This window comes from Callorhinus ursinus, unplaced genomic scaffold (genome assembly GCF_003265705.2).
Source record: "Callorhinus ursinus isolate GAN/ISIS: 27379988/994484 unplaced genomic scaffold, GSC_fseal_2.0 scaffold35, whole genome shotgun sequence".
Classification (NCBI taxonomy): domain Eukaryota; kingdom Metazoa; phylum Chordata; class Mammalia; order Carnivora; family Otariidae; genus Callorhinus; species Callorhinus ursinus.
In genome coordinates, this window is record NW_027397097.1 from 5,027,711 (window position 1) to 5,053,376 (window position 25,666).

A 25,666-nucleotide genomic window follows, 5' to 3' on the forward strand; every position below is an offset into this window, starting at 1 on the left:
GAACCCCCATTCCTGGGTCGTTAGGGCAGCCCTTTATAACTGCCTCTGAGCCTTTATTCCCACCGCTGCCCCCAGTCACAGAGCCTGCTTTCCTTCCCTTCACCCCCCAGATCTTGTCTCCGAGGCCCGGCTGAGGCCTCGCCGCCCCCTCGGGCCCTCCCCTGCCAGCACCCCCGCTCTGCCCCCTCTGCTCATCGCGCACCACCTCAGGGCCGTGCGCTTCCTGACGAACTTTGTGTTTGCTCACTTCTATCCCTTGCCATTGTGGTCTGTGGTAGAAGCGATGGTGGTAGCTACCGTCTGGTCACCTAACAAATGCCGAATGTACCTCACACGCATTGTTCTTTTTTCACTTCATCATCCCAGCAACCCTGTGAGGGGGGGATGATTCTCCTCATTTTACAGATGAGGACACGGAGCCTGAGGGAGGCTGGGTGACTTCCCTGGGTCACAGAGCCATGTGGCTGGCTGAGAGGCTTTCCTCAGATTAAGGGGATTAGAGCTCAGACCCAGCCCCCCTCAGGCACGTGGAAGAGGAAGCCCAGGAAACCCTGGTTTCATCAGCCTGGGTGTGGCCTCCCTGGTCACTCTGCTATCAGATGATGGGCAAGAAGGTGTTCACACAGCCATTCCCACCGCCACCCCAGCCTCAGCTCTGGGCCTGAGGGGTGTTTGGTCCCCACTGCTACAGGCAGCTCTGGCTTAGCCCTGGCGGCTGCCGCCCGACTTGTGAGAGCTTGCGGGTGGGGGGGTCACGTCCCTTGCACAGCCAGTCCGTGGGAGGATGTCCCCGGTAGACTTGGGGCATGGTTTGGGGCCAAGCAGGTGGCCCTCCTTTAGGCAGGGGTATGTTCCTGAAGTCTGGGTGTGCGTTGGCTTGCCTAGTGGGGACCAGCCCTCAACAGTTTGGCATCACAGGAATGGTGAGGGATGCCGAGCCCAAATTCCAGCCTTGAGTCCTAGCTCCCTGGTACCCTGACCTCAAGCGACTGGTTTAACCTCTTTTGGCTTCACCTCACCTCAGTTTCCATCTCTGGGAAATGGGGTTGCCCATCCCTACCTTGTCTGTCTTCCTGGGGAGTGCTGTGGGACCCTGAGGCCCCAGATAGATGGGGGGGGCCTTCCTTTCTGGGGATAAGAGAACTGCTCTGGGCTTCTCTGGTAGCCCCACTACTACAGCTCTGCCCTCCACAAATCTAGGAGTACGTGAGCTGTGTAAAGTAAGTGGTGAGATAGGGGGTGCCTGGGAGCAGCCGCTTGAATGAGCTGTTGGGGACATTTCTTCACAGGACTAGTGAAGCGACTCTATGGCCTGTCTTGTCTCCCTCCACGAAGAAAAGACGTGTCGGTAGTGGGTTTGTTCTCATCACAGTGGGAAACTCATGCTCAGGGAGGGCAAGAGAGGCTCTCTCCCCCACCCTGACCCCGGCCAAGGTCCTCAGTGAGGGTGCCAGGGGCCTTCCTGTCAGTCTGCTCAGTCTGACTCGGACACCAAGGCCTCCCACTGCCTCTGTGGCTCATGGGTCTGTCTGTTCACGCGTAACCCTGTCTGAGCACCTGCTCTCACCTGGGCACATAGATGCACCGGTGTGAGCCCTGGCGCCCAGGAGACACTGGCAGAGGAGGGTGGCCAGTGGGACTGGTGCTGAGAGGGCGTGGAGGGTGCTCTGCACCAAGGGAGGCCAGGGGAGGGTGGTGTGGGCAGACGAGATGCGGCTAGATGCTGAGGCTCGCTGCAGGCCCACCTGAGACTTGGGGACAGTCAGACTAAGTGTGAAGGTGGCGGCCGTGTGGCATCCACACCTGCTTCTGCCACAGCCTGGCCGGAGGAGGTGCTGACAGCTGGGAGGTCAGGGCTGGCTGTGAGCTGCAGGTACCCAGCTGAACCTCACTTCCCATCAGCTGGGCAACCGTCCCAGGGCTGTGGCTGGGTGGTGAGCCTCTAGGTCGTGTCCCCAGGAGAGTGGACACCAGAGTCCAACAGTCGAGGAGATTATAGAATTCATCCTCCCTACCCTCACGGTATAGATTGGGGAACCAAAGCCCAGGGAGGCAAAGTGACGTGGCCAAGGTCACACAGGTGTCGGTGGCAGAACTGGGACTGAAATGTCAAGGCGTGCTGCCACTCCACCTGCTCCACGAGATGCCTGCCCCTGAACACGGTCCCCTCCCAGCTTCCCCCTACTTTGTTTTGGGGAGAAGAGAGAAGGAACTTGGGGGGACCTGCGGCCTGGGAACAGAATCCAAGCCTGGAGGTTGGGCCTGAACTGAGTCCAACTCTGCGACCCTCTGGCCAAGTGACCTTGACCCTGTCACTTTTTTTTATCACCATCAAAATGGGAGTGATGGTGCCAAGCTCACGGGCCTGGTGAGGAATCCAGGTGCCCATGAACGTGCTGTGTGGGTCATGTGCGTGGCACAGCTGTCACCTAGCTGTGAAGAGAAGGAGCTGGGGGGCCTGAGGAACAGCCAGAGCAGAGACCTGCTCTTCCTCCCACTCAGCAAACCTTCTTGGTGTTTGCTCTGGGCCAGGCCCTGGCAGGCTACTGGAAAGCCAGATGTGGATCAGACCCGGGCCTGGCTCCATCATGGGAGAATGGATGTGTAATCAGCAGCTAGGACAAGGTGAGGGGCTGTGGGACCCAGAGGGACCCCCTTCTTTTCTCTCCCTTATTTCTCTGTTCTGTGGGCCTCTCCTGACTTCATTCCAGACAGGTTCTCTCCATGCTTCTGACCACTCCAGATTTGCACGGGCTTTAGAGTTTATAGTCCCAGAGAAAGAATGACGACCTCTCTCCAAAGGCTTACCCTTTCTGGGTTTCGAAGGATGAGCTGCCTCGTCTCATTGTCAGGGTCTCATCAGGTGGGCACAGCAAGGAGGGGTTTTCTGGGCAGAGGAGCAATGGCTCGACATCTCTCAGGTCTATACGGGGCTTCCCCTGGGGCTGGGGTTCAGCATCATGGACAGGCCAGCTCTGGGGCCGGGCTCTGCGGTCAGCCAGGTTGGGACGGTCTGGCCCGGAGGCAGCCGAGTGGGCCAGGCATGAGGAACGCAGAGTGGCAGCTTCCCCCTGGGCTCCCCTCTAGGCAGCCTCTCACTCTGACTTCCACAGAAACACCTGTCATGCCTCAGTGGACTTGATGTTTCCTACTTTGTTGTGGAGCGGGCTGTGGGTGGTGGTTGGAGTAAGGCACGGTGAGAACAGGCTGGGTAGTGCCGAAAAAGCCCAGCACTGGTCGCTTGCCATGAAGCTGGTGCAAGTTCCTTAGGCCCCTTCTTCCTGTCTGGTCAATAGGGTGAGGGTCGAACACCGTCCTGCGCTCTGACCGTATCTAATTGCGAGAGACCGCTAATCAGCATAGCAGATGGATTTGGATTAGGCATTAGCAAGAATGTGTCTTTTCAGTGGTTTCAATGGGAGATATGCCACCAGTGTGGAATTACCATGCGGCCCCTCCCCAAGCAGGAGAACTCCGTATGCCGAGTGGAAGCAGTCGGCTGGCCCTGACCCAGAGCAGGGGCTAGACAGTGAGCCCTTTCCTTAAGAGCTCCTCAAGCTGCTGGCCTCGGGGTTCCTGTCTGCTCTAGGAACTGGTCACATGAAGCAATGTCTGATGCCCTTCCCTGCATTACCTTTTATTCCCTGCCTAGCAGAAGGTGGAGGTCCCCAGCACCTCGCCCTACCTCCTTCCCTGCCCCAGACTCTACCTTCCTGAGACTTTGGCTGAGGATCTTGTTAAAAATGCCGATTTTGATTTGGTAGATCCAGTCTGGAGCCCCAGATCTTGCATTTCTAAACAGCTCCAGATCTTGCATTTCTAAACAGCTCCCAGGTCCCACTTTTCTTTCTTTCTTTCTTTTTTTTTTTTAGATTTTATTTATTTATTTGAACAGAGAGAGAGAGCGAGAGAGAGCACGAGCAGGGGGAGCGGCAGGCAGAGGGAGAAGCAGGCTCCCCGCCAAGCAGAGAGCCCGATGCAGGGCTCGATTCCAGGACCCAGATCATGCCAGGTTCCACTTTGAATAGGAAGGTGCTGGAGTACATTCTGTCTTCTCTCCAGCCAGGGCATGCAGTGGGCCCCAGACCCAGAGCAGGGGCTTGCCTCCCCTTAGCTGCCCCAGCTCCTGCTTCACTTCATCCAGCACAGCTGAGGAGGCTGAGCAGCGGCTAAGCCATGACTTGGGCAGGCCAGCCCTGAGATCAGGGGTTCAGGCCTGTGCTTGGGCCTCACTTCTCTCCGCCATGAACCTACACAGACCTTTTCCCACTTCTGGACTGGTTTACCGGGCCCTGAGCTCAACCTACCTCAGACCTGCTGTGTACCACATACAAGAGCTCTTTGTCCTTGGCAGGTGCTGTGGGGGAAGGGGAGGTGCCCTGAGCAGGAAGCAGGAATCCTGGGTTCTAGCCCTGGTTCTGCCTCCCACTGCCTGGGTAACCCTGGCAAGTCAGTGCTCCTCAGTGACCTGAGGGTCTCATTGGGCCCTACCGGATGACCAGAGGGGGGCCTCAGGCCCCAGCATGGGTTTTGGGAAGGTGCGGAGGTGGGAAGGGCCTGTGGTGGTAGGATTTTCATTTAGAGGGCCAAGGAGCAGTTACGCCAAAACCTCTGCCATGGCTCTGTGGCCCAGCCTCATTTGCTTTTGTGAGTTCGCATACTACCACCTCCACCCAGTTATGCCTGTGGAGTAGTAGATGCTACTGAGCACCCATAGGTGCTATGCCCTGAGGATACGGCAGGGAACCCTTGCGGTCTTGCCTGGGGTCACCTAGTGAGTGGAACCACTGGCGTCTGGCTCTTCTGCTGGACCATGCCCCCTTCCTCCGATCTACTAGACCAGGGTACAGGAGACAGGACTGGTGTGTCTGCCTTGAGGTCTGGTGTTATCTGTACGTCTCCTAAAAGTTAACTTTCAGCCGATGAGGTTTATGTCCCTTTCTAAACTCTGCTGTGACCTTGTTGCTCTCCAGATTTTGAAGAAATGCAAAGGCTTGAGTGTAAGCCCCTAACTCCCTCTCCCAGCAGTAGGCCAGGGTGAAAGGTCATGAGACCCTCAAGGACAACATTGTGACTCAGTCCTTGGGCCTTGCAGAGTGGCTGGTGTGAAGGAATGTTTGCCCAGCATCCAGCAAGCACTCACTGAAGATGTGTAGAGTGAAGGGCATGCGGTTGGGGCTCAGCAGGCATGGGGGTTGGAAGTGGCTCCCTTCCTCTGGTCTAGCCGCCCGTGCCCTTCCCCAGTGCTGCCTCTCCTACCATCACCAGGCTTTCTGGTCCCACTGGAGTCCAGGGCATCATCCTGGGGGCACAGTCAAAGAGCCAATTAAGTGGGCACATCTTTTCCTAACTTCGAGGCTTGGTAGCCGCTTGGTAGCAAACATAATTGCAGCCCTCACTATCCCAGGCTTCCCGAAGCTCACTGGCCACTGGGTCCTTTGGGGAAGCAAAAGCTCCCGCCTGATTCTTTTCTGGGCCCCAAGCTCTGGGCCCTGAGATGAAGCTGAAAGTGTAAATCCCTCTAAAGGTGGTAATGGTGGTGGTGGTGGTGTTGGGCTGAGGACAGGAGGGCTCAGCCTGCTGGCAAGGGGTCCTGGGGATGAGAGGGGGCAGGGATTGGGGTACTCAAAGTACACTTGGAGAAAAAAACATTGCAAATTGGATATTGAACCTCTGTCCTTGGCCTCACAGGCACAGATAGCAAAGATTAAATATTTGTACTAGATCCAGATAAAGGATAAGGCCCGGAGTTTGGGCTGGAGGGAAGGGAAGAGAGCTGGCAATTATGGAGAGCCGCCCCCCGCCCCACCCCAGCGTCTTTGGATACTTCATTTGGTCTCCAGTATGACCCCGTGAGGGGAACACCCTTCCCAATGGGTATATGTAAAAGTTGGGGCACAGGGAAGCATGCGAACAGCCCAGAATTACAAAGCTGCTGGGTGGCAGGCTGCGACTTGAACCCGGATCAGTCTGATGTTGTGGCCATGCTCCTGTCACATGTCGGAAGGTGTCTCTGGAGGTGGGTTGGTGTTGGGGGCTCTGAGGCTGGAGGGAAGTGGGGCAACAGACTGACCTCTGCCCTCTGCTGCAGGCACTGGCTCCAGCATCCTCTCCGCCCTCCAGGACCTCTTCTCCGTCACTTGGCTCAATAGATCCAAGGTGGAAAAGCAGCTGCAGGTCATCTCGGTGCTACAATGGGTCCTGTCCTTCCTTGTGCTTGGTAAGCCGGGGCTTAGAGGGCGAGGGCAGGCAGGGTCCTCGACGACAGAGCTTAGAGCAGGAGCTCTGCTCTGCAGGGGTGACGTGTGAGAGCACCCTCCCACTTACCCCCTTTCGAGTGCCCGATCAAGTGCTCTAGCCCTAGGCATGCATGAGGACGCAGTGAGATGCAGTGGGAGGTGGTGGTACACGTCCCATTTTACAGTTAGGAAACCCAACTCTCACATAAGGTAAGTAACCTGTCCCAAGTCACACAGATTTGAATCCGGGTCTATAGGACCCCCAAAGCCTGTGCTTCTCCCACATGCTACCCTGCCTACCAACAACCATTTCCCAGCAGGTGTGTTGCTTTGCCTTAGTGTGGTGTGGTGCCGGCTTGAGGCCTAACTCTACCACAGGCAAGCTCTGTGACCTTGAACTCTCTGGAAGTTCATTTCCTCATTTCAGCTGTGGCAAAAATGCTGCCTTCTTCACAGGGCCTTTGTGGGAATTGAAGATGCGGGATGAGAACATGCAGCACAGGGCCTGGTCACCGGGGGGGGCCCATTATAGGGGAGCCGCTGTTGGGATGTGCCCCCAGACCCCACTCCCAGCTGTCAGCACCCCCTGCTGGACACAGTCCCCAGCTGCTCGCCCTCGCCCATTAAGAGCTGCCTCCCTTTCTCTCTCTCAACCCCTCCCCCACCGGTGCTTTGGCTACTTCTGCAGGGCTAGCTTGGTGCTCTCATTCCCTGGCTTGCCCCTCAGACCAGGCTCAGGCCATGGTGGGTTGTCTGGGAAGAGGAAAGGGCCCGTGCGTGGGCCAGCCCCTGCCCTCCTAGCCGCCTCGCTTCTTCCCCAGGCCCCTGTGTTCTCAGCATCATGAGCGGCCTCCCAGCATGTCCGAGCCGAGCGCCCCAGAGCACATTCCAGTGCCTGTGGGAGAGTCCTTCTGGGCACAGCCCTCTTTAGGATTGTCTGGGCTGACGGGGGATGATCTACCTGATGAGCTACCATATCGGCGCTGAGCCCCTGTCCTTCCAGGAGGCATGGGGGCCTCTGAGACCACGCTTCCAGAGCAGTTCCACGCTGCCTCCGCCTTCCTTTGCAGGGCAGAGGGTTGGGACAGGGGTGCTGTTTATCAAGGCTGCACGGTGCCCCCAGGCACCTAATGTGCTTTTCCTTGACTTTCTACTTCACAGGTGAGGAAATAGAAACTTACAGAGCTTCACTGACTCTCTGAGACTGTGAAGCTCCTTGAATGGCATAGCTGGGATTTGGGGGGAAGCCCAGAGCACTCACCAGGGAGCCCACCTTACTGGAGAGCTCAGAATTGGTGGACCTGGTCTAAAACAACCAGTTTTCACCTTTAGGCCCAAGAGTAGGTTTTAGGGAGAGGGCCATGAACCCCCAAAATTAGGTGAAAAATTATATGTGAGAATATGTGCACCTTTTTCTGGGGTGAAGGGCAATTACCATCTTCAGATTCTTAGAGAGATATATGGCCTCAATGAGATAAACACTGGTCTGGGGAACAGAGCAGATTAAACTGGCTCCCTTCGGGCTCAAACCTCTACCCTGGCCCACATCTGGCCACTTCTTAGGATCCTAGAGTAGAGAGGCCGGAGGGGGCAGAGCCTTGCCCAGAATGAGGAGGAAGTGGTGGGACCAGGGCAAGACCCCATGGACTGCAGCCTCCCAGACACATGTGCAGTCTGCTGCACCCGCTCCCTTAAGGCCCCGTTTGTACCAAGAAGCCGCCACCGTCCCTGTCTTAGCTTGGCTGCCGGGGAGCTGAGCAGCTGCCAGAACCCCAGCCCATGCAGGCTGCAACAGGGACTGGCCTCAAGTTGTAGGTTTGCAATCGATCAGGTCCAACGTAGCCCAGAAACCGGCCCAGCATCTTCCCAACGCCCTTGTGTAGGTGGGAGCCAAGCCTGCTCGGATGGGCAGGTCTGCTGAGCTGGGGCTAATTATTGCCCTGAGCAGCCCCAGCCGCTCCTTCCTGCTCCCACCCAGATCTGCCGGCAGAGGCTCTTCTGGTGTCTCAAAGGCTGCCACAGCCCCGCAGCTTACCCTCGAACAGGCGGGCTCTACCATTTTTGCCCAGTGGACCCCTCTAGCATTCTGGTAAAGGCCATAAACCTCCCTCGGGGTTTTTAAACGTGTAATACAAAGTTCATTGGGTTTCAGAGAAAACCAATGATATTTAAGTGTAAATATATATATATATGCGCATTTAAGAAGTCAAATGAGGCATAGAGTAACACGTGTGCCTCTTTATTATTACATGAAATAAAAAGATCTAGGGGCAGACGTAACCGTTGCTCTAATTCTTAAACATTTCGGAGAACAAATGATGTTTTAAGGTCTCTGCCGCTGCTCTAAATGTGATACGAAAACACCTTTGCTCTCCCCCCGAGCCACTGTCGACAGCTCACTGCTAACACGCTGTGGTCTGTTACACGAGTCAATGGAGGAAATACTCAATTTCCCTCAGAGAGGGGTGAAAATTAAGGTGTCATTTTGTTCCCCATCCAAGTGCATGGATCCCCGGACGGGATGCCTGGCTGTGTGTTTGTTCTCCTCCACATCACGTCATGTAACTTTCCCAATGCCCTGTGAGGACATGGAGGCTCAGGGAGGGGCTGCAACCCGTGAGTGGCAGGGCTGAGGCGTCCTGAAGCAGCCCGTCGTGCTGCCTCCCAGCCCCTGAGCCGCCACGGGCCGCCCTGCTCACAGGCCTCCGTGACCGGAGGTTTGAATCCCTGGCTTCACCAAGATGTGGGGAGGTGAAGCTGGTGAAGGTGGCCCTGGGCCTTCCGTGCATGGAGCCCGCAGGGTCTTTAAGTGGTTCTTGACCCAGCTGCAGTCCTGTGGCCCACAAGGGGGAAGCAGGGAGCCCCCAGTTCAGAGGACTGGGATCAGGCTCTGAGAAAGTAGGGTTCAGCTCGTTTTTTTGCTCCATGAACCTTTCCTGGGTCGGCTGCTGGGGCTGGAGAGGTGCATCAGAGCTCCAGCTCCCAGGGAGCCCAGGGACTGAAGGGCTGTGTGCAGGAGGGAGTCCGGCGCGTGCTGTGAGAGAGGGGCGGTGGGCACATGGGGGCTACGGGCAGCAGGACTGGAATACAGTCTCTGGACTCCCAGTGCGTTCTCTCTTCCTCCATCCAGGCTGCCTGAGCAGCAGTGTGAGGACAGTAGGTAGGGATTCCCTCCTTCCCAGAGAGCTCAGACTTGGAGGCAGAGGGGCCTGCGGCTCAGCCCCCTCTGCTCCCCGTACCCCTTAGGAGAGTTAGGGGTTTGACGGCAGCTAGATTTCCAGGCCGCTCGGACCCTCGCCTGAACCTCACGGCCCTGCCCAGGCCCACCTGGGGAATCCACCTGGCCTCTGAAGGAGCTTGGATACCTGTGGCGTCTAGGGGGCTGGAACAGCCCATTTCCCAGGCCTAAGAAAGGGGACCAAAGGCAAACTGCTCAACAGTGTGAGCGACTTTGTAAGTGGCCTTAACTTAGACACAGCCATTCACGCAGCTGCTCCGAGTACTTCACAGTTTGCCTTTAGTGGGGTTTTGTAGGCTGCAAATGCTTCCCTAGAGACTACCTCTTCCCTGTCTGTGATGTCACACTCCTAAGCTGGTCCTGAGAAGCTGGATGCCTGGTCACTCTATGTTCACTGCCCCTCCCAAGATAGTTGTACTATTTTTAGCTACCTTGGGAGAGGTTAGCTCAGGAGCAGACCAGGACTGCATTGTGGATGACAAGGGATCACCATTTTCCTGCTCTGAGGCTCAGGGGGGAGTCCATCTGGCCCTCCCCTCTCCCTCAGAGGAAAGCGGAGGAGGCTCAGCATAGCAGGAAGAAGAGAGAGCATGGGATCCAGAGCCAGGCAGCCCTAGAGCACCCATGACCAGCTCAGTGCCCAGCAGAGGGTGGGCATACAGCAAGGGTTGACTTCCCTCCCTGAGCAGTGGGGGAGGGTGCTGGATGGAAGTCACGCTCTACCTCGCATGAGCACCGGCTGCCCCCAGCCCTGTGCTGAGTGCCAGGGGGCAAAGAAGATGTGCCCCCCCCCCCCACCTAGTGTGGAGAATTCAGAGGTGAGAGATCCATGTGGGAGGGCAATGTGATACTGGAGGATGGTTCTTGGAGAGATCTGGTCTGAGTGAGGCCTGGAGGGCTGGGTAAAATGGGGATAGAGGCCCTGATGAGGGCTTCCAGGGGCCAGCCCTGAGGTAAGCCAGCTCTGGTGCAGACTTCATTGCTGCACCAGGTTATTCAACATTAGGGCCAGAAGACCCAGAAAGGAGTGACTGCATGGAAGGTGGCCCCAGGGAGTCTTCTGAGGGCCCTGCTGGGGTTTTTGCAAGGGGTCCTGATGGGCTCTGGGCTCTGGCCTGGGCCTGACTGCAGCCCTCTTATGTTGGAAGGGGCCGGCCCTCCTCCCGGGGCAGGAAGCCACCTCTGTCAGGTCCCTCCGGTGGCAGGCTGGGCCTTCTCATTTTTGGTGAACTTCTAAAGCCTGGTGCAGATTATGGATTCACTGGTCCAGCCCTGGCTCTGCTGGGACGGCTGGGTGGCTCAGTCAGTTAAGCGTCTGCCTTCGGCTCAGGTCATGATCCCAGGGTTCTGAGATCGAGTCACGCGTCAGGCTCCTTGCTTGGCAGCTGGCCCGCTTCTCCCTCTCCCGCTCCCCCTGCTTGTGCCCTCTCTCCCCATTCCCCCCCCCCGATAAATAAAATAAAATCTTTATGAATCCTGGCTCTGCCACTGTCCTGCTGAGTGACCTTTGGCACATTACCTCCTCCTGGAGCCTCAGTGTTCTCATCTCCAAAGTGGGGTAAAGTTCCCCGGCCTCACACCTGAGACGGTGGCTCGGCCCAAGTCCTGCGGTGTAGAGGCTCTCGGTGGGTCCCTCCCTGCGTGCACAGTAACTGTGGTCGGCACTGGGGTGGGGAGAACGTGCGAGGAGGGGCCCGGAAGAACAGCTCTAAGGACGGCTTTCCCAGTGCTACTGCCCAGACCGCAGGGAGCCCACGAGCTCCTGGACGCCAGGGACGCCCGTCAGCATCTAGGGGATGAGGTTCTTGTCCCCATGAGCGTCATCCTCCCCGGGCTGTGGCTGCAGGCCTCCTCTGCCCATGGTCCCAGCTGTGCCGAAGGCGTGTCATTTGGTGAGCCTTTGCCCAGAGGGGAGACTGAGGCCCACCCAGGGAGGACAGGGCCTGACCCGGGGCCCTCTGCTTCCCCACCAGGAGTGGCCTGCAGCGCCATCCTCATGTACACATTCTGCACCGACTGTTGGCTCATCGCCGTGCTCTACTTCACCTGGCTGGTGTTTGACTGGAACACGCCCAAAAAAGGTAAGAGCACACCCTCCTCGCCCCACCCCCTCGCCCTTGGGACCCGCCCTCCTGCGCAGAGCGGAAGTTCCTCAGCGTGGGGGCCACCACTTTTTACTTAGCACCTGCTATGTAGAAAGCGGGGAGCTAGGCCAGGGTGTGGTTCCGGGTTGGGGTGTCGAAAGCCCCTCAGAAGGCACCGTCCTGGTCCTCAGAGGAGCTCACACTCCATCAAGGGTTTGCCTAACGTGAGGGGAGAAAAGGTGAGAAAGGGCCCAGTGGGGAGGCGGGAGAAGATGCCCCATAGGGTGACAGTCCCCTCACTCAGGGTCTCACTGGCTCTGTCTTCTCTGCCTTGCCCAAATGTCACCCGCCCCCACTCCCGCTGCTTCCCAACACTGTATTTTGTTCCCTGGAAGGTGGCAGGAGGTCACAGTGGGTCCGAAACTGGGCTGTGTGGCGCTACTTTCGAGACTACTTTCCCATCCAGGTAAAGACTTGCGAGTGTTAACTCGGGAGGGTGGGAACGGGTGGGAAATCTGAGCGCAAGCTTTAACTCACCCGTCTGTGGGTACCACATGTGCTGAGTTGAACCACGTGACCCCTTCCACTGTGGACATCTGTTCATGTTCTACCCCACTTTATGCAGGCTTTGAGGCAATGTAGGATACATACAGTGTCATACCAGGTAAAAACAAAAGTCAAGACCTGAGGGAGAAGCTACTAGCAGTTCAGCCATAAGGGTCAACAAAGTTGCAGTAGTTGAGCTTCATGGTCAACTCTTAGCTTCCTGGCAGCCAAGGCAAAAAGGGAAACATGATAGTTGTTGGTTTTTATTTTGAGAAAGGACAAAGCGTGCTAGTTTCTTAAGGAAACGGGACTTGTTCTAGCATTTGGATCTAAAAGATGTTTCCGACACTGAGATCCTTAGTGCTATAAGCATGTATAATAGCAGATATTAGGGCTGTTGCTTGTCTGCCTTTCAGTGAATATTAAAGGCATAACTGAAATGGCAACAATTTATCAAGAGCAATACTAAGATAGTTCCAAGTCCATCTGACCTGAACCACGGATACAACTTAAAGCAGTAGGTATGAGGGGCTCTTTTTTCCTTCTGAAGCTCTGAAAGATCATCACTTCCCTCAGCCAGCTGCAGGTGGCCCACTGGGGCTCATGACCAGGGAATTAGGGTCCAGGAAATTAGATGTGCCGTGAAATAAGAGTGAGACCCTAGTTCTGAAGTGCTCAGGGGAGGCTTCTGGAGGACATGCTCCTAGAACTCCACCTTAAAGATGAGTAGCACTAAAGAGGCATGGAAACGGAAGAACGCGAGGCACCTGAGTTTGAGAAGAAGCCTGCCGTGTGGGGGATGTTGAGGCGGTGGAGTGGAGGAGGAGGATCTCCATTTATTGGGAGCCTTCCAGAAACCAGCACCTTTCCTCAAGGAGTCCCCGTTAACCCTCGCAGTACCCCGTGAGGCGGGTATGCGTTTTATCCCTTTTTCACAGAGGAAAAACCTGAAGGTCAGAAAGTAGTAAAGCTGAATGAGGCTAGTAGCAGTTTGAGCTGAAATTCCATTTGCTGCCTTGCCTCAGAATGCTGGACTCTTCCCAACAGCCTGCTGCCTCCCTATGCTGCAGAGCTGTAGGAAATAAGCTCGGGGACTCCAGGTTCCCTCAGGCTTGGAGGAAGAGCCCAGTATGACCCTGAGAGAGGCACCGTCCCTTCCAGCATGCAGTCGCCCCATATGAAGCGAGTTTAGACTAAGTCGGTCTCTGGGTTTCCTTCCTGCCGCACCACCATTGGCTGCTCTGGGACCCCCATGCCGGTCTTCTATGCACCTATCTTCTCTGGGGCCAGCCTCCAGGTCCTGACAGGATCAGTGGTGGCTTGGTCTGGACTTTTTCTCATCTTTGTCTGGCCCCCTGCCAGTGGTGGTCTACAAGCCAGGCTGGCAAGGCAGAGGCCATCTGGGCCCTAGTGCTGGGGGATTGTGGCTAACTCTGGCAGAATCCCGAAGGGGAGAGACCTGTCTGGCCAGCTCACTGAGCACCCCAGCACTGGCACATCCTAGCTGCTTAGGGTGACCCCAGCAGAAGGCAGTGGGGTCTGAAGAGCCGAGGCAGCAAGTGTGAGAGTGAATGTGTGTGTGGTGCAGGGTGGTGTATGTTTGCTGCTGTGAGTCAGCGACTAAGACATCCTGGCGTGCTGCCCAGAGGAGGTGGCCGGGTAACCCTACATTCCTCCACTGCCCTCAGTGTTGGGAGGAAGCTCCCTCTGCTTGCCGCAGCCTGAGCCAGTTTTCCCAGGATCCTTGGGGTCAGGGCTCCCGCTCCTCCCTTCCCCTGACCCCATCTCCCTGGCTGCAAGGAATTCAAGCCTGCTGTTGCTGGGACAGAGTTGCATCATCGGACCTAACCCTGTCATTCTGGAAGTGGGGAGACTGAGTCCCAGAGACGGGCATGGTCTGGTCCAGGTTGCATGGCGAGTCCATGCTGGCGTTCGTACTAGAATCCAAGCCCCAGGCTCTTTCCCACTGAATTCCTACTGCCTGTTTCTCTGGGAGAGATTCAGTCCCGGATTTCCTCATCAGATTGAGCCCCACTTCCTGGGTCTCCCTCCCTCTGCTTTGTGGTTAGAGACCTGGGTTGAGTTCCTGCTCTGTCACTCTGTTCACTGCCCAGGGCTGTAGCTCCCTGTCCCTGCGCTGGGCTCTGTGCTAGGCATGGGGACACGGAGGAGTCAGCCCCGGCCCCTCAGGTAGGCTCACCATCTAGCAGATTCTGCTAGACTTTGTCACTTTCTGCCCAAGGGACCACAGGCATACTTTCTCAAGCTCACTGAGCCTCATTAGCCTTACTTGCAAAATGGAGCTGTTCATATGATAAAAAGTGGTAAATTATGGGTGGGTGTGAGGGATTATGGATTCTCTTCTCTCTGCTGGGATCTTTACCTCAGAGGTCAGGCCACAGTGATCAGAGCAGCCTGTCCCTCTGGAAGATTCCTTGAGTCCAATAGCCCCCTCCACCCAAAACAGGATGACCCAATGACCATTGGCCAGAGCTGGGACAAGCAGGTGCCCTTCCCCACTTATGTCCACATTTCCAAAAGAACCGAAACAAAACCCTGTGTCCCTTTTCGCACCTCTATTCCAAGAAGTCAGATGGGAATTGGAGCTACAGGGCACACGTGGGCTGGCCGGGAGAGGGCCCCTAGGCACCAGGACCCAAGCCAACCTGGGCCTGAGGCCGGCCAGGGCATGGAGCCTCAGCCTGGGCTCTGCTCTTGCCCACTGGTGAACTTGGCCGAGCCCCTGATCCTCAGGGCCTCAGGCTGCTTTTCAGTGCAGAGAGGGTTTGGCCTTGGTGACCTGATGTCAGGGTTGATGCTCTGTCGTGTTCTGTGTGGCCCTCCTGGCCTTCCCCCTTCTCCTGGCCTCTTGCCAGTGGTTATGTAACGATCTCTGGCTGTAACCACCCGCCCGCCCTTCCCCACACCCTTCTTTGTATAGCTCCCTGCCACCAGAGCAGCTCAGCGAGCCCCGAGAGCATCCCTTCTTCCAGCACAGAAGGGCTCATGCATTAGCAGTGGCCACCAGCACCACCGGCTACCAGAAGTAGGGGTGGTGGCACCCGAGTCACCTATCCCTGAGTTATAGGCAGGATCTCTGGCGAGGAGACTAGGAAAGACTCTCTGAGCTTTGAATGATCTATCTGTCCATCTCCTTCATTTCCCAGTTGGTCCTACTAAGGCCCAGAGAGGTGGGACTGTCCCGAGGTCCCAAAGCAAGTCAGTAGCAGGGTTGAGAGAAGGGGCAGCTCCTTTCTCTAGGCCTCTGTCTCCACCTTGCAATCAAAGGAAGGGCCTGGATCAGGGCTCTTCCGGCACATTTTGTGCTTTGGGCTCCCAGACCCAGCCTTCAGTTCTGGAGCAGGTTACGAGGGTGGTGCTGGCAGCCTCCACTCTTACCTTGACATGTTCCTACTGTTTGGAAGCCTGCTCCAGGTTCCAGCTTTCCTGTGAGCTAGTGTCCTGGGCACACCTGCTCTTCGGGAGGTGAACTCTCGGAGCAGTCTCCTCGCAGAGCTCACGTGAAGCCGGGCGCCCTTTTAGACACCCCCCCTCTACCCCCTACCCAACAGTCATGGCTTAGGCTGCCTGTGTTTTCCATTTATGTAGCAGGCAGCAAAGCGCTGGTTGGGTTTTTGAGCAGCTTTAACGTGCTTGCCAAAGGCAAAGTGGGAGAAAGAGTAGGGAAGGCCCGAGCGGCAGTGGAGGTGGAACTCGGGGGGGGCGTGCTCAGACACGTCCCCGCAGTCGTAGAGCTGGGAATGGGGCCAGCCACCATCTGCTCCATCCCCCTCGGGCCTCTGTCACCTGAAGGTTCAGATTTCAGTTTCCCAGGGGCAGCCACCAGCACTGCGTCCCCCAAATCGAGCACCAGGTCCTTTCCCCAGCCAGGGGTTCCCAATTCGGGAGTCATGGAAAACCCAGGCCGTTGACATTCTGCCAGTGGCCCGTGGGTCTGTGTCCAGCTCACGCCAGTGCAGGGACACAGGCACTTTCTGGCATGGGAAGGCGGGTGTTATCAGTGGACCCCGCTAGAGGCCGGGCAGCCCATGAGACCAAAATGTTCATACCCTTGGCCCCAGGAACTGTGACTTCTAGAAGTTTGTCAAGCAATCAGATATGTGGACAAAAATAAGGTACTTATGGAAGCATTATTTCTGAAGGAAATTCTGGAAGGTTTTTAAAGATCCATCCATCAGAGTTTGATTATAATTCTGTTACACACAGCATAACTGTGGGGCAGGATAATGCAGCCAGGAGAGACATGTGACCGAGGGATTGTGATAGGAAAAATAGTTAAGATATGCTTGGTAGAAAATTATGTAAAAATGAGGGGCACCTGTGTGGCTTAGTTGGTGAAGCGTCTGCCTTCGGCTCAGGTCATGATCCCGGGGTCCTGGGATCAAGCCCTACGTCAGGCTTCCTGCTCGGTGAGGAGCCTGCTTCTCCCTCTCCCTCTGCTGCTCCCCCTGCTTGTGCTTGCTCACTCTCTCTCTCTCTCTCTCTCTCTGTCAAATAATTAAATACAAAATAAAATCTTTTAAAAAAAGTAAATTATGTAAAAATGATATCAACCATGTGCCCTTAATTTTGTGGTTTTTAAAAAAGAGTAGCAAAAGAACTCAACACGTCAAAGTGGTTTATCCGGATGGAGATAGGGCAGGTGCTTTGGATAGATTACCTTTTTACTTTCCTGTATTTTTAAAGTACTCTATGATTATTCATTAATTTTCTAATCGGAAAAGAAGTGATGTTTCTGAATAGCCTTGCTCTCCAGTGTGCTCAGCACCCTCCATCCCCACCATGTTCCGTGCAATGCTGGGCAGGTGCCTCAGAGTCTAGGGCAACTTTGCACCACCCACCCCACCCTCCAAGCCACCAACCCCAGGGCAGGGAGCAGCCCCCGGAGGAAGCCAATCATTCCTTAGAGCATCCCAAGATAGCTTTGTTGACAGTACCACAGCTCAGCTGCCTGGCTGGCCCCCTGCCCCTGCCAGCGCTGGCATAGGCCTGTTGCTCGCCCCTGGCCTCGCTGCAATACAGCATGAGCCGAGCCTGGCTGCCTGGAAGGAAGTTTCCATTCAGGCCACCTGCACTGTCCCTTCTCTGGCCAAACTAAGGGACATGGACTTTACCTTGACAAAAACTGGACACCCCTCTTTATCTGAGAGCAGCAGGGGTTCGATGAGGACAATGGGCCCAGGAGGAGGGCAGGCAGGAGGCTGGCAGGGTGCAGATGACAGGACCTGGTGTGTCTGGCTGGAGAGGTAAGGGAATGAGAGGGAAAGTTCCCCACTCCCTTCCCGGGTGGGGACTCACAGTCTCAATGGAGACTGCAGCGAGTCTCAGGTCATGTGTGCAGAGTCGCCCAGGGTATGGCACCCCGGGTCCTTCCCCCATCTTCTGGGCATGTCCCAATACCCCTCTCCTGGCATCTCCTCTAACCTGAGTTTTTCCCTGCAGCTGGTGAAGACACACAACCTGCTGACCACCAGGAACTACATCCTTGGGTACCACCCGCATGGCATCATGGGCCTGGGTGCATTCTGCAACTTCAGCACAGAGGCCACAGAAGTGAGCAAGAAGTTCCCCGGCATAAGGCCCTACCTGGCCACGCTGGCCGGCAACTTCCGGATGCCAGTGCTAAGAGAGTACCTGATGTCTGGAGGTGAGACGCCGCCTCCGCCTGCCCCTGCTGGGCTCCACTCTTACCCAGCAGCCTCCACTCTTACCTTGACATGTTCCTGTTGTCCAGGCCCGAACCTCGCCACTGAGCGAGGTGAGAGAGGGAGCAGGAGGTCAATACGCCATGCCCCAGTGGCTGGGCCTGTGTGGAGAGACGCAGTGTGGCCCAGGCACGGCGGCCCAGTTCTGAGCAGGAGAGCTGTCCATGAGGTCGTCAGGGTTTCTCTTGGCTCACATCTTCCCTGGGAAGCCTTCTCCGACCCCAGCCCCTGTGCTGCCCTTTGCACACGTGAATCACTGTCAGTGGCTCTGTCCTATCCACCTGCTGTGACCCCTGCTGCCCCGACTCATTGGGCTCCCCAGCACCTAGCAACAGCCTGCAGAGCTAGGACCTCACGGAATGTTTGCCAAATGAAGGAGTTCCCTAAACAACCTCATATCGTTATCCCCCTTTTACAGATAAGCAAGCCAAGGCTCTGAAAAAGAAATAGCTTAGGCAGGGCCATGTAACTTCTAGTGGCTGGCTTAGATCTGGGGCCCAAGGCCAGGGCTCTCTCTCTTCATGCCCGGCTGTATGCAGGGGGTAGGGAGTGCCTTTGTGGGCAGCCCTGACTCTGTGTCCTTCTCCCTGCCAGGCATCTGCCCTGTGAACAGGGACACCATAGACTACTTGCTTTCAAAGAATGGGAGTGGCAATGCCATCATCATCGTAGTGGGGGGCGCAGCCGAGTCCCTGAGCTCCATGCCTGGCAAGAATGCGGTCACCCTGCGCAATCGCAAGGGCTTTGTAAAACTGGCCCTACGCCACGGGTAAGTGCCCCCCCCAACTCGCGTGCACGCGCGCACGAGCGCACATGCACACACAACAGCGTGCAGTGCACGCACAGCCCTCCGAAGCTTTGTTTGGCCCCAACAGAGCAACTCCTCGGCCCCTGAGGCAAGGCCCAGACCCCAGGAAGGCATGGATGAGAGTTTGCCATCCTGTGGGAGGGGGGAGATTGGCGGCCAGAGCTGCAGAGCAAGTTTGCCCGAGCGTAGCCCGAGGGTCTGAGTGGAGCAGAAATGCCACCTGTGCTCCCCGGGGCCCTTGCAGACAGGCCGAGAGGCCAGGCTCCCGTGCGGGACTGTGTGCCCTCAGGCCAACACATGTCATGCTGCTAGGAGAGCAGGAGGCCGGCAGTTAGGGTGTGACGGACCCTGGCTTCTCCCTTCCAGAGCGGACCTGGTTCCCACCTACTCCTTCGGGGAGAATGAAGTATACAAGCAGGTGATCTTTGAAGAGGGCTCCTGGGGCCGATGGGTCCAGAAGAAGTTCCAGAAGTACATTGGCTTTGCCCCGTGCATCTTCCATGGCCGAGGCCTCTTCTCCTCTGACACATGGGGGCTGGTGCCCTACTCTAAGCCCATCACCACCGTCGGTGAGCTTCCCCTGCCCGCAGCTCCTGAACTTCGGGTGCCCCACTGCTAGTTTGTGGTGGAGTTAGGATTCACATCCAGGCTATGTGGTTCTGATGTCCACGCTCTAAACCTTGTGGATGCAGACATGTTTGGGTGCTGTTGGGGATGGCGAGTGGGGGTGGGGAGCGGGCGGTGGGGAATTAGTTCCATTGCTATGAGCCAAGCAGTGCCAGGTGAGAAAACAAGACTCGGCAGTGTGTGTGTGTAGAGCCCGGAGTCTATGCAGGAAGACCAGTCTGTGGAGCAAAGACCAGGAGGGGGTGTGAGGGGAATGTGCAGGGTGCTCTGGGGCCTTATAGTGGACCCCAGGGAAGAGGTGACTCTTACACCTCTAGCTGAAGAGGAATTATCTAGCAAAAGAGACGTGGAGGAGAGATTTGTCGGAAACATGAGCCTGAGTGGACTTCCACAGCAAAATTGTATAGATTTTTGAGAAACAAAAAGAAAAACATCAACATGACTGGAGCATAGGCCTCTGAGAAGTATAGCAAAAAACTGGCTGCTCTTGTCCCTCAGTTGCGTTGTTCTGTGTGTGTGTGTGTGTGTGTGTGTGTGTGTGTGTGTGTGTGTGTTTCACAAGCCAGAGATCACACACAAGTGTGTAGGCCACCAGCCGTGGACTTTCGGGGTCAAAGCTCACATAGATGCTTTGAGTTATCAGGGTCAGGTGTTTTGCTTTGCATTTTTACAAAGACTAACTTCCTGCATCTGAGGTCCCAGACCCAGACTCACTCTGCTCTCGTTGCATAGGCCTACATTACCAGGCCTGATCTCTTTGAGGCAGCAGGGACATTTCCATGCACAGCTGTGGCTGGAGAGGGACAGGCTCCCACGGGCAGTGGGAATGAGTTTGCGCTTCACCTTAAGAATGGAGAGCTGCCTGAGGACTGGGGGGAGGAGAGGTTCAGAACTGCACTTTAAAGTGATTCTTGGGGCTGCTGGATAGCCAATGGGTTACAGGGGTCAAAACGGAAGCCCCCGAAATGGGTGCAGATGCCTCTCTGGCAGCCAGGGGGGGGGACTGAGGGAATGGCCGTGGAAAGGGCAAGAACTGGGGAGAAATTTCCAAAATGTCTTTGCCAGGGCTTCGGGATGAGTTGGGTGTGAAGATGCAGGGAGTAAAGCAATGCATGTGTGCATGAATGTTGCTCCCCTCCTCCTCCCTCACCACACTTTTCAAAGCACGTGATCCTCAGCAAAGCCCTAGGAGGGAGGATCCCATGGGACAGGTGAGGCAACCGAGGCTCAGTGAGGCTATGTGACTTGCGCAGAGCGGGGCAAGAGCAGTGCCGTCACTTGCTGCCGTAGCCCTCGCAGGAGCTTCCAGTCGGGCGAGTGGGTGCAGCCAATGTGGATCTCACCCGCTGCTTAGTGGCTGTGGGCCCTGGGGCAGGTCCCTTCCATGCCCCAGGCCCTCCTCATCTGTCAGGAGGACAGCCTGAGCTGGAGCACATTTAGCCCAGTTCCTGGCACATGGTTGGCACGTAGTGCAGGGTCACTGCCGTCAACATCGTGGTAGACTCTCAGGCAGGTGGACCGAGTGGGCTGACTAACCAGAGGCCTCTGCCCCATCCTTGCAGTGGGTGAGCCCATCACCATCCCCAAGCTGGAGCACCCAACCCAGCAGGACATAGACCTGTACCACACCATGTACATGGAGGCCCTGGTGAAGCTCTTCGACAAGCACAAGACCAAGTTCGGCCTCCCGGAGACCGAGATTCTGGAGGTGAACTGAGCCCACCATTGGGGGCCAGCTCCTGGGAAGAATCAGCTACAGATCGTTTTCTACCAAGTTCTCGAATGCTTTTTTGTTCTGTAAATTTGGAAGCGTCATGGGTGTCTGTGGGTTATTTAAAAGAAATTATAATAATTTTGTTAAACCATTACAAATGTTAGGTCTTTTTTAAGAAGGAAAAAACGAATATTGCAAACTCTTTCACTTCCAATTTGTCCTGCTCTAGGTGATGGCTAACATATCTGGGCCTTCACGGTTTCTCAACCAACCCTTCTTCCTTTCCCAGAATTACAGAGAAAACTCAGTCCTGGTTAACTGGGAAAGAAGGACAGCCATTCGTGGCTCGGGCCGGTTAGATTATTTGCTTTTTCCCACTGCGGGATGAGGGGCAGAAGCCACTTGTAATACAAACACCTCTATTCCAAACTACCTACCCTGCACTTAACTGCAGGACTGGTCCCTCTTACCAAGGGGAAGACTTGGAGGGCACAATTGTCCCCATCTTGAATGCTCCAGCTTGAGCGTCTCCAGTCTTTTAAATCTAAGGCCTCCAGAGCAGGAATGGGGGAGGCAATGACCCTGTGCCCAGATGCACCATTTCCGGGATTATTCAGCCACCATGTCTGGTTGGAGTGACTGGTCCTCCACAGGGTGCTGACATGGACCCAGAACGACCCGGACTTGGCCTGAATCACATACTTCCCCCAGGGCCTCAACTTGTTTAACCCATACCCCCAAGTGTGGGTGTGAGGAAAGGGTCCTTCTTCCTGTTCACAGAGGGGCCTGGCCTTCTGAGCAGCAGATTGGTTTCAGGTCAGGAGGCCCCTGAACTCAAGCCTCACATATTTGTGCCTTTCTGAGAGGGCAGGGGCCAGGGAAGAAATCCAGGCCCTCCTCTGTGCATCCTGTTTCCTTTTGATGCGATTATTGTACCATGTCAGACTTTTGTATTTTCCAAAACGAATAAATAAAAACGAGAGTCCTCTGTGAGTTATTGCTGGGGCTACATCTGTATCTTGCCACTGACACTTGGGGAAACCAGGGCCCCATCTGGGCTGCCTGCCAAGCCTTCCCCTTTGCTCATTGGGCTACATGACCCTGTGTGGTCTGGTACTGGTTACGGTACTGGTTACTGGTACTGGTACTGGTACTGGTTATCTAGTGTTGTGTGACAAATTCCTCCAGAATGTCGTGGCTTCAAACAACATGGTGTCCACCACACAATCTGAGGGTCAGTAGTTGAGGTGCAGCTTCTACTTCAGGGGCTCACACAAGGCCATAGTCAAGGTGTCGGCTGGGCTGCAGTCATCCTAAGGCTTGACTGGGGGAAGCTCCACTTCCAAGGTCATCCATGTGGTTGCTCCCAGGGTTCACGTCCTCACTGGCTATTGACCAGAGGCCACTCTTAGTTGCTTACCATGTGGGATTTTCCATGGAGTAGCTCACAACGTGGCAGCTGGTTTCATCAGAGAGAGTAAGCAGGAAGAGCCAGAAAGAGTGTGCAAGGTGCAAGTCACATTATTTTATAACTTAATCTCAGATGTGATCTGCCGTATTCTCCCCATGAGATGCAAGCGACTAGATCCAGCTCACACTCAAGAGGAGTATACACTGAGTGAAAATCTGGAGGCAGGGGTCCTTGGAGCCCCCTCATGGCTGGCTACTACATGTGGTAAGGGTTTCTGTCCTATATGTAGGTAAGGGCTAAGGTCCCGAGATGACTGAGCTGGAAGCGTCCTCCATGATCACTGAAACTATGTTGTTTGCCCCTGGCTTCAGTTACACCACAAAGAGGGAGAGCTCTTCCAGTCACTGTAGTGATTTCAGGCCACAACTAGGTCTCACAAGATGGCACCTCTCTCTGTTCGAATTCCATTCGATTCAACGAGTACTAAGCAGCTGGGAACCCCTGCTAGCTGAGACCAAATGACTTCATTCCAACTGCCTAAGTGCCCACCCTTGCCATTCATTTATCCACTTCGAGGACCACTCCTCTGGGCATCCAACGTGGGGTGCCTCATTGAGCTGGGACCTCGATGTCTGACCTGGGACTTGAAAGGTGACTGGAAGTTTGCCAGGGAGGAAATGAAGGGTAGAGCAGCAAGCAGGTGCAAAGGCCGGGGAGACGGCACTGCTGTGTTGAAGGAGGAGGTGTTGGGAGATAGGTCTGCAGTGGGGCTTGGCTTGGAAGGGTGGGAGGGCTGACTTCTCCAGAGTTTCTAGATGGGCAGGAGGGCAGGCAGCAACGGGAGGTACCCTGGAGGGGCCTCAGGTCCACAGAGCTCCGGTAGAGGACAGATATTTCCTTTAGGATGGAGGAAAGGCCTGTTTCTTGATGACAGTTTCAGCCCCTTTCCAGCCCCAGTCTGAGGTTAGCCATGACTCTCAGCCTCTGGCTCCAGGCTGAGCCCTGGCCCTAACGTAGGCCACCTCACAAAGGTAGGCCCTTATTCTCAGCATTAATTTTGTGAAGATTGAACACCTACTGTGCGCAAGGGAACTCCACCATCTCTGCCTAAGAACAGCAACAATCAGCAGGCCCCCAAATCCCAGAGGGGGACCTCACCTAGGGCAATGTACATCTAGCAGCAGCCTGCTCTAAGCAATGGGTGGGGGGCTCTAGGTAAATGCTGTGAATATTGCCTCTGATGGGGAGTTGTTACCTCGGGAGAGGGAACAGGCTCCTCCTTTTCCAGACGACCATCAGAGGTGGGGCTGTAGTCCCAGCCTGGAAGTTGTCAATTCCATGATTCTACTTGTGGTTCACAGATATGGCCACTAGAGGGCACTGGGGCTAGTTCTGAGGCAAACGTCCCACAGGGGCCTGGGGTTTCTTTTCACGTTGTGGCATTTCAGCGCTCCGGCCCTGGGCTAGAAACTCGAGAGAGTAAAACTGACTCACAAATGCTCAGAGCTAACCAGGAACTCTTCTTTTTCCAGGGTCTTAAGGTAGAAAGTTAAGAGATCTTTTTTCTTTTTTCTTTTTTAATATGTTTGCATCTCTAAGATTCTCTCTCAAACTGCTTTTGCCACATCCCATAGGTTTTGGTATCTTGTGTTCTTATTACATTCATCCTAAAGTTTTTCCTAATTTCCCTTCTGATTTTTCCATTGACCCTTTCAGTTACTTAAGAGAATGTTGCTCAGTTTACACATATTTACTATTCCAAATTTTCTTTTGTCATTTATTTCAAATTTTATTTCAGAAAACATACTTTGTATGATTTCAGTCTCTTTAAATTTACTGAGACTTCTCTTATGACCTAATAGATGGTCTGTACTAGAGAATGTTCCATGTGCATCTGAGAAAAATGTGTGTTCTGCTCCTGCTGTTGAAGTGTTTTCTAGATACTATTAGTGTTACAGTAGTAGTATTTTCCAGATATCTATAATTAGGTCAAGTTGGTCCATAGGGTTGTTCAAGTCTCCTGTTTCCTTGCTGATCTTGTTGATCGTCTGCCTAGTCTTTCTATTCTTTATTGAAAATGGGGTATTGAAGCCTCCAACTATTATGGTTACATTGTTTATTTTTCCCTTCAATTCTCTAAGTTTTCCTTCCCATATTTTGGGAGTCTGCTGTTATGTATGTATATGTCCATAATTGTTACATCTTCCTGATGGAGTCACCTTTTTATCGTTATAAGATGCCCTTGGTCTCTAGTGACAATTTTTGTCTTAAAATCTATTTTATTTAGCCTATAGACATATAGCCACCCCAGCTTTCTTTTAGTTACTACTTACATGGAACCTCTTCTTCCATCGTTTTCCTTTCAACCTATTTGTGTCTTTGAAAGTGAAGTGTATCTTTTTTTTAAAAGATTTTATTTATTTATTTGAGAGAGAGAGAATGAGAGATAGAGAGCATGAGAGGGGGGAGGGTCAGAGGGAGAACAGACTCCCCGCTGAGCAGGGAGCCCGATGCGGGACTCGATCCCGGGACTCCAGGATCATGACCTGAGCTGAAGGCAGTGGCTTAACCAACTGAGCCACCCAGGCGCCCCTGAAGTATATCTTTTGTGGGCAGAATAGTGTTGGATCTTTTTTCCTTTCATCCATTCTCCTACTTTCTACCTTTCTCATTGGAGTGTTAAGTCTATTTACATTTAATATAATTACTGATAAAGTAGGATTTACATGTGCCATTTTGCCATTTTCTTAGTCTTTCTTGTTCCTCTCTCCCTCCATTCCTGATGCTTTTTCTGTTAAATGTGTATTTTTTAATACACTGTTTTAATTCCCTTGTATCTTTCGCTGTATGTTTTTGAGTTATTTTCTTAATGGTTACCCTGGAGATTAAAATTCACATCTTAATTTAAAACAGTCTCATTCAGATTAATAAGAACTTAATTTCTCCATCTTTTGGCAGGCTGGCCTGAGAGGAAAAAAGGGCAGGTCACACATAGGAATGATGTGGCAGGTTGAATAGTGGCCTACAACGTGATATGTACATACCTTAAACCCTGTTATCAATGAAGGAATATGACTTTATTTGGAAAAAGGGCCTTTGTAGATATAATTAGGTCAAGGATCTCAAAATGAGATAATCTTAGATTATGTAGGTGGGCTCTAAATCCAATGACAAGTGTCCTTCTAGGAGAAAGTCAGACACAGGGGAAAGGGGAGAGGGCCTTGTGGAGGAGGCAGCCCAGGCATACGCCAGCCGCCAGCTGCCAGCCGCTGG

General features: G+C 54.5%; 1 protein-coding gene across 1 annotated transcript in view; it reads left to right on the top strand.

The window, feature by feature from the left end:
- DGAT2 (diacylglycerol O-acyltransferase 2) overlaps positions 1–21,975 on the top strand; it is a 30,986-nt gene extending 9,011 nt beyond the window's left edge. Inside the window, exons 2-8 of the mRNA XM_025894160.2 lie at positions 6,092–6,220; positions 11,451–11,558; positions 11,957–12,027; positions 17,571–17,775; positions 18,428–18,602; positions 19,008–19,210; positions 20,831–21,975. Of these exons, the coding sequence (XP_025749945.1) occupies positions 6,092–6,220; positions 11,451–11,558; positions 11,957–12,027; positions 17,571–17,775; positions 18,428–18,602; positions 19,008–19,210; positions 20,831–20,985 (1,046 nt within the window). The 3' untranslated portion in view covers positions 20,986–21,975. The remainder of the gene's footprint in view (positions 1–6,091; positions 6,221–11,450; positions 11,559–11,956; positions 12,028–17,570; positions 17,776–18,427; positions 18,603–19,007; positions 19,211–20,830) is intronic.
- Positions 21,976–25,666: the final 3,691 nt, after the last annotated feature.